General features: G+C 40.4%; 1 protein-coding gene across 1 annotated transcript in view; it reads left to right on the top strand.

Annotated features, from left to right (window-relative positions):
* ATP10A (ATPase phospholipid transporting 10A (putative)) overlaps window positions 1–14489 on the top strand; it is a 150366-nt gene that overhangs the window by 93982 nt on the left and 41895 nt on the right. The window contains exon 7 of the mRNA XM_063305006.1: window positions 2421–2673. Within this exon, the coding sequence (XP_063161076.1) occupies window positions 2421–2673 (253 nt within the window). The remainder of the gene's footprint in view (window positions 1–2420; window positions 2674–14489) is intronic.

Genomic DNA, 14489 nt, shown 5'->3' with positions numbered 1-14489 from the left:
CATCTACCATCTTGGTTCAGCGCATGGAAAAAAACCAGGTCCTTATAGCTATATGGAAGACCATAGGATTGAGGCATCCAAAGCTTTTGTTCATTTCAAAAGTCAGGCACAAGAATGAAGAATTAATACATGGTACTGCTCAAAAGCCAATCCTGAAGAATTGGAAGAGAGACCTCCGGATCTTAGAGGTGTTTAAGCTTCAGTTCCAAACCTTGTAGCCCTCTTAGTCCATAAAAAACAGGGATACTTCTGCATCTACCTGCATCCAGATCTCTAAAATATTTTCATCTTGCCTTTGCAAGGCTCAAGATGGCTTCCAACAAAAATAACATTAATATACAATTTTTTGACATATAAACAATTTATAGCATTACATGAACATAAAAGCAACATGATCCACAGTAACAAAGGCACCCAGTTCCTATTTATTTATTTAAGTTTTATCCCACCCCTTTATTATTTTTATAAATAGGGTAAACTATTCAGTATTAGCAGTATCACAATTTAGAGAGCAATATTTTAAAACATATATGTGGTGGTAATTTTAAATTTTGTAACTCATGAAATATCTATATCTATCTATGTTGGTATTCATAGGATATGGCTCTATCTATGAGTGGGAAACATAACATCTCCAGATTTTATTTAATTACAAATTCTATCTGTCCAGCCAGGATGACCAGTAGTGAGAAATTCTGGAAATTGAACTTTGATTGCATTTGAAAGGATCACAGGTTTCCTACACCCTCTATAGTGATTGATTTTAAAAGCAGTTCAGAAGCTTCCTTAATTGTGTATTGAACTGCATTGCACAGAACATAATTTCCATTTTAAAGATGGTATTTGGTTGAGATATTTAATGGTTAAGATGATGGATTGAGGAGACCCAGGTTCAAGTTCATCATTAGGTCCTGAAGTTTATTGGGTGATTGGAGCCAGTCACTATTTCTAAGCTCAATTTATCTCACAGGATTCTTATGGGACAAAATTGGAGGATAAAGTGCTGTGTATAGTGCCATCAACCCTAACAAATACATAAGTCAGGGATTTCTTTAACTGATGCCCCTTGGTCCCAGTCAATAGATATCCTCTTTGCCATGCCTCTAGATTAGAAGCTGAAACTTGCCATGGGAGATAAAGGTAACTAAGTATTGTGTGATTACTCTCCTGTTCTAGGCTTTGCTTTCAGTTGACTTTTGAGGCTGTAGTGGGAGGATGATGGAGTCAGTGGGTTCCAGGATAACCTACATGACTAATTGGTCAAGTCACACTAGCTTTCAGCTTATGTCTTTCCCAGGAAAAGACTCAAACACACTTCACTCTTGTACATACTGTTCTTTGTAATTAATGAAATGGCAGTACTGGTGTTGGAGAGATATGCTACAGTAGTTATAATTCCAGAAACTAAGAGGCTCCACAGATCCATGCACTTGGCAAGATTATTAAACATAATTAAATGTTTAGGAGGCAAGTGGTTGGCATACATGGACTGTTGAAGAAACAGGATGCTCAGGGACTGTCTATGGCTAGCAAAGGCATTAGCTGGAATTACATCCATTTCACGTTGCTTTACCAGCCACTACAGTTTTCCTGGTCCTTGCTGAGCTGGGAGTTTGACACAAGTGAAAGACCCTGGACTTTTCCAACACCTTCCCGGGCCCACTTTATCTCACAGGGTTGTAGGGAAAAATTGGAGAAGAGATGTATACTATGTATACTGCCTCAAACTTGGAAGGAAGGTAATATTCTTTTGTGAATAAAGGCTTTTATGAGGTTTTAAAAAATATGTGAAAAACTGCTAAAAAAAAATATCTGGGGAAAAAAATTTTAGCACTTTGCTTAGCAATTACAGAACATGTTGCTCATTTCCACAAGAGCAACTGTTGAGGCAATTGCTTTTGCACATAGACCCACACTATGTTCCTTGTTTCAAATCATGCTGGAAAGCTCATTTAAAAACCTGTTATGTATATCAACAAAATGTTAGGACTATTAATTAATGTTGTTTTCTTTTGCAAGCTCTTTTATGCTGGCATGATTCTGACTGCACTTTCTCTTTCTTCCCTCCCTCCACCCCTACAATCTTTTCCTTCTTCTTTTCCTAGCTTCTTTCAAGCTCATCTTACTACCCTGAAAGTATTTACTTCTCTTGAAGCTTTTGATAATAACACCGCCAGACTTAATTATGGATATCATCTCTGCAGCTGCTCCATATGCTTTCCTAATCTGTCACAGTAAGAGTATCTTTGCAGATACTCTAATAACTTTACAATGCTGGCTTTAAGTCAGAATATATAAGTCCCCCAAAAAAGGTATAGTACAATGCTGCACTATTCATCACTCGTTGATTCAATTATGCATCTTTTCTACCACCTTGGTTTTTTCTTCTGCTAATGACTCTCTCTTTTTATGCATTCCAGGGTCTCATTCCAATTTCCTTATATGTCTCCATTGAAATTGTTAAAATATGCCAAGTTTATTTTATTCATCAAGATAAAGATTTGTTTGATGAAGAGACAGACTTTCAGCTACAGTGTCGAGCTTTGAATATCACAGAAGATTTAGGGCAGATTCGATACATATTTTCTGACAAGACTGGGACCCTCACTGAGAATAAAATGGTTTTCCGGAGGTGTACAGTTTCTGGTATAGAATATTCCCATGATGCCAATGGTAGGTGTAATACCTTTTCATTTCATTTAACACACATAGGATTAGCACTCATCATAAAAACCAAGTACAAGGTTCTAGATGTGAAAACAACCTGTATGGAAAAATGTGAAAAGGATGACTTTAAGAAAATGGCATACTAAAAATAAAGCCCACTATCTAGTTTGAAGTCAGTTGCATGCAAATCAGTTGGAGGGTTTGGTAAATGCACAGGTAAAGCCTTAATAATTTATGTTCCCTTGCTTGAGGGCAATTTGCTTGCTTTCCATTTATAAGGCTGCAGTTTTAATTTGTGACATCTTTAGTTAAAAGGATCCAAGGTACCAGATGATGGGCAAGACACTCTTCCTGAAATTTTGGAAAGTAGTCAGTAATGCTAATCTAAGAATATAACACATATAACCCCGTCTCATAGATCCCCCTCTTGGAAAAGACAAGAAGCAATATTACCAGACAGACCTGGTGCGTAACTTGGGGGTCCTCTTGGACTCATGACTCCTGCTTGAAGAGCAGGTGGCAGTCATGGCCAGAAGGGCCTTTGCGCAAGTTTCTGTTGTGCGCCGGTTACACCCCTTCCTGAAGCAAGAGGCCCTTCGACCGGTCACTCATGCCCTGGTCATCTCCCATATAGACTATTGCAATGTGCTGTACATGGGCTACCCTTGAAGAGTATCCGGAAGCTTCAGCTGGTCCAGAATGCAGCTGCGCGGGCAGTTATTGGTGCCCCAAGATTGGCACATGTGACAGCACTGCTGCATGAGCTGCACTGGGTCCCAGTTTGCTTCTGGGTCCAATTCAAGGTGTTGGTTATCACCTACATGGCATGGATCCAGGTTACCTAAGGGACTGTCTCCTCCCTGTTACATTAACCCATCCCACCCAGTCATGCAGAGAGGGCATGCTGCGAACCCCGTCCGTTAGAGAATTCCATCTGGCGGGGTCCAGGAGGCAGGCCTTCTCTGCAGTAGCTCCCACCCTTTGGAACATCCTTCCCCTGGAAGTGAGGTTAGCCCCCTCCCTCCTGGACTTCAGAAAACAATTGAAGACTTGGTTTTGCCACCATGCTTGGGGAGAGGAAGAGCCATTCTTGCGGCTGGTTGGTTTCCTAGTCCTGCCTGGGACTGGTCTTATTGACTTACTCGCTGAATTAGATCTGCTGTTACTTGGATTTGACTGTATTTTACATATTTATTGATTACTGGTATTATTTTGCTTTTATTGAATTTTAAATTCTTTTATTGTGAACTGCCCAGGTCCCCCGTGTGGGGGAGATGGGTAGTGATAAAAATATGATAAATAAATCAATAAATAAAATATTACAATGACATCTTTAAAAATATTGAAAATGGAAACAGACATGGTAGAACAAGGAAAGTCTTTCAAAAGATCTCTGAACTCAAAAGGAAGTTCTTTTATGATATATATATATATACACACATACAGACAGACACACACACATATACAGACATGTACAGACATACATAGCAGGGCCTGAAAGAGGAGAGGATGTGGAAAGTGAAGGCCAAAGTGGTCCTAGTGGTGGTAGGGGCACTCGGAGCTGTGACCCCCAAACTGGGAGAGTGGCTCCAACAGATCCCAGGAACAACATCAGAGCTCTCTGTCCAGAAGAGTGCAGTGCTAGGAACAGCCAAGATACTGCGCAGAACCATCAAACTCCCAGATCTCTGGTAGAGGGCCCAAGGTTGGGGAAGACACATACCACCCATTGGGGTGAGAAGGGAGATAGATAGATAGATAGATAGATAGATAGATAATTTTATTGAGAATTTTTACTTGAATAAAAGAAAAATAAATAAATAAATAAATAGAAAGAAAACAGTACAGTTAAAGGGGAAAAAAAAGATAATTAAAGAAGTGACTTTGGAAGTTCATTACAGCAGTTACAATCAAAACTATTATCCCTCCCTCTTAAACATATCCCTTCATCCCCTTATTCAACACTTTTTCAATCATCCAGTCTAAAAATCATCATTTTAGCTCTTTCCATTTTCAGCAAAAAGTCCATAAAAGGACTTACAGGAATTGATGGAATATCTACAGAAATATGGCAAGCAACAGTAGAAGAATCAGTAAAGGTTATAACCAAACTGTGCCAGCAAACCTGGACAACATTGCAGTGACCACAGATTGGAAGAGGTCAATCCTCATATCAATACCAAATAAAGGAAATTTTACAGAGCATGTGAATTATTGTATAAATAACCTTAATTTCACAAACTACCAAAATAATGCTTAGTATCATTCAATACAGATTAGAGCCTTACATGAAAAGGGAGATGCCAGATCTTCAAGTTGGCTTTAGAAAAGGCGGAGGAACATGAGACATTATTGCTGATGCATGCTGGATAATTGAGAAAGCCAAAAAGAAGTCAGTATGTGCTTCATTTATTGTAGAAGAGCCTTTGACTCTGTCAATCACATGAAATGTGCTTAGAAAATGGGAATTCTAGAACATCTCATTGTCCTCATGCCCAGCCTGTACACAGAACAAGAAGCCACAGAACATGGTGAAACAGACTGTCTCCAGGTCAGCAAAGGAATGAGACAAGGCTGTGTACTCTCCCCATATTTATTCATCCTATATGTAAATATATATTGAGGGAGTCAATTGAGGGAATTGGAAGGGAATTGGAAAAAAATTAGTGTGGTTTTAAAGCTGGAGAAAGGAAAGGAACATCAATAACCTGTTCTTTGTTGATGAGACTATTCAGATTGCTTTTTTACAAATAAAAAGAACAACATAGAATATAAGTTGACCACCTCTATGGAGCTGGACAGCCTGTAAATGTGGATGGATAAATAAATAGCTGAAAAATGGAAGTGATCTGCAAGCTCTAGTAATGAACTTCAAGGAGCACAATGAAAAAAAAATGGGACTAAGATTAAATATAAAAAAGACCAAACTAATCACAACAGGTCTTCAGCAAAAGATCGTTACCTTGTCGTGGTGCTGGAGCTTGAGCACCTCAATGATGCCATGAGCTAAACCGTGAAGGGCCACCCAAGACGGGAAGGTCATGACAGAGAGGTCAGACTAAATGCGATCCCTGGGGAAGGTAATGGCAACCCACCCCAGTATTCTTGCCGTGAAAACTAAATGGATCAGTACAACCAGAGATATGTCGGTATACCATCGGAAGGTGAGACCCCCAGGTCGGAAGATGGTCAAAATGCTACTGGGGAGGAACAGAGGATGAGCTCAACTAGCCCCAGACGTGATGACGCAGCTAGCTCAAAGCCGAAAGGACGGCTAGCGGCCGACGGTGCTGGTGGTGAACAGCGAATCCGATGTTCTAAGGATCAACACACCATTGGAACCTGGAATGTAAAATCTATGAGCCAGGGCAAATTGGATGTGGTTATTGGTGAGATGTCAAGATTAAAGATAGACATTCTGGGCGTCAGTGAACTGAAATGGACTGGAATGGGCCACTTCACATCAAATGACCACCAGATCTACTACTGTGGACAAGAGGACCACAGAAGAAATGGAGTAGCCTTCATAATTAATAGTAAAGTGGCTAAAGCAGTGCTTGGATACAACCCAAAAAACGACAGAATGATCTCAATTCGAATTCAGGGCAAGCCATCTAACATCACAGTGATCCAAATATACGCCCCAACCACAAATGCTGAAGAAGCTGAAGTAGAGCAGTTCTATGAGGATCTGCAGCACCTACTGGACAACACGCCTAAAAGAGATGTTATTTTCATCACAGGAGACTGGAATGCTAAGGTGGGCAGTCAAATGACACCTCGAATTACAGGTAAGTATGGCCTGGGAGAACAAAATGAAGCAGGACATAGGTAAAGGTAAAGGTTTCCCTTGACGTAAAGTCCAGTCGTGTCCGACTCTAGGGGGCGGTGCTCATCTCCGTTTCAAAGCCTTGGAGCCGGCGTTGTCATAGACACTTCCGGGTCATGTGGCCAGCATGACGACTCGGAACGCCGTTACCTTCCCGCCGAAGTGGTACCAATTAATCTACTCACATTTGCATGTTTTTCGAACTGCTTGGTGTGCAGAAGCTGGGACGAGCAACGGGAGCTCACCCCGCCGCGCGGTTTCGAACCGCCGACCTTCCGATCGACAGCTCAGCGGTTTAACCCGCAGCGCCACCGCGTCCCTTGAAGCAGGACATAGGCTGATAGAATTTTGCCAAGACAATTCACTCTGCATAACAAACACTCTCTTCCAACAACCTAAGAGACGGCTTTATACATGGACTTCACCAGATGGACAACACCGAAATCAGATTGACTACATCCTTTGCAGCCAAAGGTGGCGGACATCTGTACAGTCGGTAAAAACAAGGCCTGGAGCTGACTGTAGTTCAGATCATGAACTTCTTCTTGCACAATTTAGGATCAGACTAAAGAGATTAGGGAAGACCCACAGATCAGCTAGATATGAGCTCACTAATATTCCTAAGGAATATGCAGTGGAGGTGAAGAATAGATTTAAGGGACTGGACTTAGTAGATAGGGTCCCGGAAGAACTCTGGACAGAAGTTGGCAGCATTGTTCAGGAGGCAGCAACAAAATACATCCCAAAGAAAGAGAAAACCAAGAAGGCAAAATGGCTGTCTGCTGAGACTCTAGAAGTAGCCCAAGAAAGAAGGAAAGCAAAAGGCAACAGTGATAGGGGGAGATATGCCCAATTAAATGCAAAATTCCAGAGGTTAGCCAGAAGAGATAAGGAATTATTTTTAAACAAGCAATGCGCGGAAGTGGAAGAAGACAATAGAATAGGAAGGACAAGAGACCTCTTCCAGAAAATTAGAAACATTGGAGGTAAATTCCAGGCAAAAATGGGTATGATCAAAAACAAAGATGGCAAGGACCTAACAGAAGAAGAAGAGATCAAGAAAAGGTGGCAAGAATATACAGAAGACCTGTATAGGAAGGATAACAATATCGGGGATAGCTTTGACAGTGTGGTCAGTGAGCTAGAGCCAGACATCCTGAAGAGTGAGGTTGAGTGGGCCTTAAGAAGCATTGCTAATAACAAGGCAACAGGAGACGACGGCATCCCAGCTGAACTGTTCAAAATCTTGCAAGATGATGCTGTCAAGGTAATGCATGCTATATGCCAGCAAATTTGGAAAACACAAGAATGGCCATCAGACTGGAAAAAATCAACTTATATCCCCATACCAAAAAAGGGAAACACTAAAGAATGTTCAAACTATCGAACAGTGGCACTCATTTCACATGCCAGTAAGGTAATGCTCAAGATCCTGCAAGGTAGACTTCAGCAGTTCATGGAGCGAGAATTGCCAGATGTACAAGCTGGGTTTAGAAAAGGCAGAGGAACTAGAGACCAAATTGCCAATATCCGCTGGATAATGGAAAAAGCCAGGGAGTTTCAGAAAAACATCTATTTCTGTTTTATTGACTATTCTAAAGCCTTTGACTGTGTGGACCATAACAAATTGTGGCAAGTTCTTAGTGGTATGGGGATACCAAGTCATCTTGTATGCCTCCTGAAGAATCTGTATAACGACCAAGTAGCAACAGTAAGAACAGACCACGGAACAACGGACTGGTTTAAGATTGGGAAAGGAGTACGGCAGGGCTGTATCCTCTCACCCTACCTATTCAACTTGTATGCAGAACACATCATGCGACAAGCTGGCCTTGAGGAATCCAAGGCTGGAGTTAAAATCTCTGGAAGAAACATTAACAATCTCAGATATGCAGATGATACCACTTTGATGACTGAAAGCGAAGAGGAACTGAGGAGCCTTATGATGAAGGTGAAAGAAGAAAGTGCAAAAGCTGGCTTGCAGCTAAACCTCAAAAAAACCAAGATTATGGCAACCAGCTTGATTGATAACTGGCAAATAGAGGGAGAAAATGTAGAAGCAGTGAAAGACTTTGTATTCCTAGGTGCGAAGATTACTGCAGATGCTGACTGCAGTCAGGAAATCAGAAGACGCTTAATCCTTGGAAGAAGAGCAATGACAAATCTCGATAAAATAGTTAAGAGCAGAGACATCACACTGACAACAAAGGCCCGCATAGTTAAAGCAATGGTGTTCCCCGTAGTAACATATGGCTGCGAGAGCTGGACCATAAGGAAGGCTGAGCGAAGGAAGATCGATGCTTTTGAACTGTTGTGTTGGAGGAAAATTCTGAGAGTGCCTTGGACTGCCAGAAGATCAAACCAGTCCATCCTCCAGGAAATCAAGCCAGACTGCTCACTTGAGGGAATGATATTAAAGGCCAAACTGAAATACTTTGGCCACATAATGAGAAGACAGGACACCCTGGAGAAGATGCTGATGCTCGGGAGAGTGGAGGGCAAAAGGAAGAGGGGCCGACCAAGGGCAAGGTGGATGGATGATATTCTAGAGGTGACGGACTCGTCCCTGGGGGAGCTGGGGGTGTTGACGACCGACAGGAAGCTCTGGAGTGGGCTGGTCCATGAAGTCACGAAGAGTCGGAAGCGACTAAACCAATAAACAACAACAACAATCACAACAGGTGCAGCACAGCCTTAGGACTGACATTGAAGTGGTGGACAGCTTCTGCCTTTTAGAATCAACTGTCAGTAGTAAAGGAACCAGAAGTCAAGAAATATATAGCAGACTAACATTTGATGTAAATGAAGGCCTTGGAAAAGATATTCAGATGCCATGATCTGTCTATTATAACTACAAAGATCAGAATCATGTAGGCAGTGGTTTTCCCTGTGACGTTCTATGGAAGCAAAAGTTTGAAGCAGGATAGAAAGAGTATTGATGCTTGTGAACTTTGGTGTTGGAGAGGGCTCCTGAGAATACTATGGATAGCAAAAAAAAAAAAAAAACCCAGACAAATGGATCATCAAACAAAGTCCAGAGTTCTCACTCAAAGCACAAATGACCAGGCTGAAATTATCCTACTTCAGACACTTTATGCAAAGACCTAGCTCTCTAGAGAAATATATAATGCTGAAAAATGTGGCAGGAAAGAGAAGAAAATTATGACCAGCAGCAAGGTGGATGAACTCAATTACAGCAGCAATGGTACACCATTGGAAGAACCAAAGAACCAGGTTGGGGACAGTTCCTTCTGAAGAAAATCTATGTGGTTGCTAAGAGTTGACACCAACCTGATGGCACATAATCAGTCAAAAAGAATGTAACAACACTGGACTTAAAAGTGTTTATATATTGCATTAAGCTAGTAATAAATAACTTTTTTCAGCTGAGGGCCACATCATCATCATCATTACTGGTGATGGTGGTGATCACATCATCATCATCATTATCATCATCATTGGTTGTGGTGGTGTTAATTCAGGACAGAGTGATGCTCTAATGTTACTAGAATAAGTAGGGCTGAAATTTGTGGCCATTTTTTCCTCTCATTTGGGGAGATCTGTTGATTCCAAAGGTTTCAACTTATTTTAATTAGTAAGTGACAGAGAAAGAGAAATAAATGCATCACTAAAAATAGCCTTGGGTTTATTTCATAGTTCCATGGGACTCTGATGTTAGCAAAAAATAGCCTGGGGACCTAAGAAAACAAAATAAAACCTCTTTTGTCTTGCCCTCGGCATAGACTCAGTGAATTCTGGGCAAGGTTGTCTGCTCCATTTTACAGGAAGCTAAATCAGCAATGAAATTGCTCCTTAAAATTTCATGTTAATTTTTTCACTGCTTACTTCCAGACCATTTAAAATTACACAGCTCAACCTAACATCCAGTTAAATATCAACTGATGTTTTAATAACATGTTGTCACTAAGATATAACTAATCCAATAAAAAACTCATCCAGGACTGTCCCTGGCATCATTCTTATAGCATCCCCTCTAAACTTACTATGGAGGCGCTATGTACCTGCTGGCATTTCAGAAGTCTTTAAATACCTGGATGTTCCCTCAGGCTTTGAGGAGAATCAGGGAGATTACCTTGAGGGAAATCTGCCACAACTGTTATATAAACAAAGAGGGCTGAAACATTCCTCAGTTCCCAGAAAACAAAATAGTGTTTGGAAGAGGCACAGGCAGGCTTCTTCCTGATTCTTTATAGGCCTGGGGTCTGAATGCTGGGTGATCCCATCAATGTAACTTGCTATGGTTGTAGGATTGTATTAGATTGTCCTTGGATGCTATTGTGCTACTATTGTGTTTATGTTTGAATTATTATTTGTTTTATGTCTTGTGGTTGTTTTTAATCCTGTGTTTGCCACTCAAAGTAGCAATGGCGAGATAGGCAGCTATATAAATTAAGAAGCAAGCAAGCAAGCAAATAAAGTTTGGAGAGGTTCTTCCTACCCCTGGTAGTTTCCCAGATTCCATCACAGTACCTCTTTCTATAGCTGGTTTTAGGAGGGAATAAGGACAGGGATACTCTTTCTATGAGCTTTCTTAAATTTATTAACTTCTTTTAGGATCCAAGCCATAGTTAATACCCTCCTATTAACATACATAAACACATACATGCCCACAGCAGCGTTCTGTTCAGTTGTGTAGAAGTAGTCCTTTGTATCAAATGAATTTTGTTCACTAGGTACTTTTTGTGCTTTTGAAAGATATAGTGTAACATTTTGCTCTTAATAAAGAACTTTCTGTATGGGAGAAGTCCAAGAGCCTTAGAAGTCAAGTTAAAGAATATTGACATTGGCAACCATCCCACCTTCCATGGATGGCAGAACAGAAGTTTCAGAAAAATATTTGTGCGTGTAAACAGAGAGAACATACTGTCCCAGGTGGAATGCCTTATAATACAAATTGGGTGGCTTTCCATCATTTCTTAAAGATTTGCCTTCATCCATGAAAAGGTTTTTCATTCTAAGAAAAAGCATCACACCCAAAGATTGGCTTCTCTTTGTTCTCACTTGTAAAAAAAATGAGTACCATTTTGTCTAAGCACATCTAAGTGAGAGCCAGTTTGGTGTGGTGGTTAAGGCATCAGGCTAGAAACTGGGAGACCAGGAATTCTAGTCCTGCCTTAGGCACAACCAGCTGGGTGACCCTGGGCCAGTCACACCCTCTTTGAGCCCTAGGAAAGAGACAGTGGCAAAACCACTTCCTAAAAACCTTGCCAAGAAAACTGCAGCGATTAGTCCAGGCAATTGCCAGGAGTCACAAGCTGACTCGAAGGCACAAAAAATAAAAATAAGAATGAGGTCAGCCAAAACGTTGAAGCAACCATGCTTTGGAACAGCCTTCTAAACAGCCTTCTAATTAATATTGGCTGACTTCCTCCCCAGTATTGTTTAGGAAGAAGTGTTTCATTAATGAGGGTGATACCATCTATGCTTAACTGTGGGTTGTTGGGTGATGTATCTTTTGATACAGTTTTTCTGATTGTTAGGTCTCAATGGTTTTAACTGAGGTATGATTATTATTGATCTTTCCCATGGGTGTTTTAGTTCTTTTTCTTTACCATGGTGGTTTAGTTTAGTTTTGTTATTTGTTTTTGTTTTTTTGTTATCCACCATGTATCCATACATACCTAAAGCAGCCTTTCTCAGACTGATGCCATCTAGATGTTTTTGACTGCAACTCCCAGGATTCCCAGCTGGCATTGGTGTTCCTGTAGGGGTACTCTCCACTCATCTAGAAACAGGCAACAGTCTGTGGAAGGCTGCTGTACTACCTAATGGAAAAGTCCTGGCACATCTCACAAAAACTAGTTGTTGCTGATTCAAGAAAGCAATGTCTAGATTACCAAGTTACAAACCAGGAAGTTTCACACAAGGCAGCGATTGTGGGAAACATTTGCTTCCCTCCTTTTTCCAAAACAAACTCTCCCACACACTCTTTGAAAAATGCTAGAGTTAAGGAAACAGATGCCAGTATTATGCCTGCGTTTTCTTTCAGAGGCACAGTTCTGAGCCAGCTCTGTACCACCATCACAATAATGTAATAGCTGTTTTTCAGTGTTAAGGGAGACTTCAGTCACAGATCCCGCATGGCACAAGCGCTTTGGTCTTTAGGAGAATTATATGCCTAGAAAAGAAGTGCTTATTTGTCATGAAGTGCGCTGCTTACAAAAAGAGAGAAAATAAAAGGGGCAAAAAAAAAGGCAAGATGGTGACCACAACTGCACAAAGATGCAGGGCTTTGATCACACAGATATAATCACCATCATGATATTTTTGAGCATCCCCATCCCCTCACAAGCATAGATGTCCCTGCATAATTATTAATCTTGTTTTCAAACTTTACATTGATTATACATACATTCTTTGTATTTTGATGCCCCTTCAGACTTATAAGTCAGTTTGCTGGCAATAATGAAATCAGTACTCAGTCATTTCAATTATACAGTGCAAAGTTTCCTTTTTATGTGGTGTATGTAGCTTTGTCAGCTTTGTCAAGACTTTACAAGCTTTTTATTTCTTCCTGGTCTACTTGATTACAGAGATCAATTTGGAAAATTTAATTATAATATTATCAAAAGTTCTTCCCCTCACATGATGGAAGGAAGAGTCAAGATGTGCTAATCAGCTTTGCCCCCTATAGCAGACAAATGTAGCAAGGAGTCTGAATGCAGGTAGGCTCTCTGCAGAACAGGTTCTAAAGGGTGCAAAAAGTGGACAGTGATAGCAAATTTCCTACAGCAACACTTGCCCTGCAGTGCATGAGGGATAGAGGTAAGGTGGCCCCAAAACATAAAAGAGAACCTGCATACCTGTTCATCATGAGAATAAGAATACTTGCATAGCAGTGGATGTGAATGGTGAGTAAATGATCAGCCATTGTTCAAGGAACATATGATAGGCCCAAGATGAGAAAATATAAAGACTAACCAGAACACAACATAGGAAAGGAAATACCTTACCTGTTATGATCCTTGCAGAGTTCAGACTTTTCTTCTGTTTCTTTCATCAGGACTGGACAGAATCTAGGTCTGTATTTACTAGTACATCTCTGCATTAATACATACCATGAAAAATTTATGAACCTGCTATTTTTAACAGTGACGAATGGCTTTCTCCCAATTAGTAAAATGAAAACATAACTAACTATAAGCTGATTTTTCCTGTGGAAGCACAATGAGATCTATTCAATTCTGATTCTCAGAAAAACACCTGGATTTGAAACTCTTTAATTTAACGCTAGTTAGTTATTACCCTCTAGTTGGTGGAAAGCTCTTGAAAGCCAATCCTGATACATTTATTGTCCTCTTAAATAGGCACTAGAGAAAGGTCCAGTGTGACTCAGTTTCATGTGCCCTGCCCCACTCCCCAAACTGGAGATACGCAAACAAATCAGAGTTAAAGCCTTCAATAATCCTACTTTAGTTCCATCTTTCTGTAACATTATTGGTCAACCCAATGGCTTCACACATTATGCTAAGCCATACTGAGTTGGGTTGAGTTGGATTAGGTTAGGTTTGATGCAATGTGTGAATCTAGAGGACATTGTGGTTTATATCCCAGGGTTTGCACTGTGTGAACTAGGCCATAGTGGATTATTCAACATAGTTAAAACAATTATTTTGTGTGATGTATTAAGCCACCTTCTTATATTTGTTAATAATGGTAGCTTTGATGCTAAGGTTTCTTTAACCCAGCCCTTAACTACCAGTATGTGTCTTGTTTCTGAAAATAATATGCAATTATTTTTAGGCTTACCCAACAATAAAAATTAGCTAACAAGTTCTATCTTGGATTAGATTAATATAAAACTTTGGCATGTCTCAAGATGAATGAAATTAACACAAATGTAATCTGGAACACTTCGAGTTACACAGTGGCTGACAAAAATAGGTTTCCAAATGTCTTGATCAGAAGACTCTTTTAACACTCTGCCCTCTTGGTATGTCAGTCCATAAATACTGTAGATAACTAGCAGGCT

The sequence above is a fragment of the Candoia aspera genome, chromosome 5 (genome assembly GCF_035149785.1).
Source record: "Candoia aspera isolate rCanAsp1 chromosome 5, rCanAsp1.hap2, whole genome shotgun sequence".
Classification (NCBI taxonomy): Eukaryota; Metazoa; Chordata; class Lepidosauria; order Squamata; family Boidae; genus Candoia; species Candoia aspera.
This window is presented reverse-complemented; position numbering and strand designations above follow the sequence as displayed.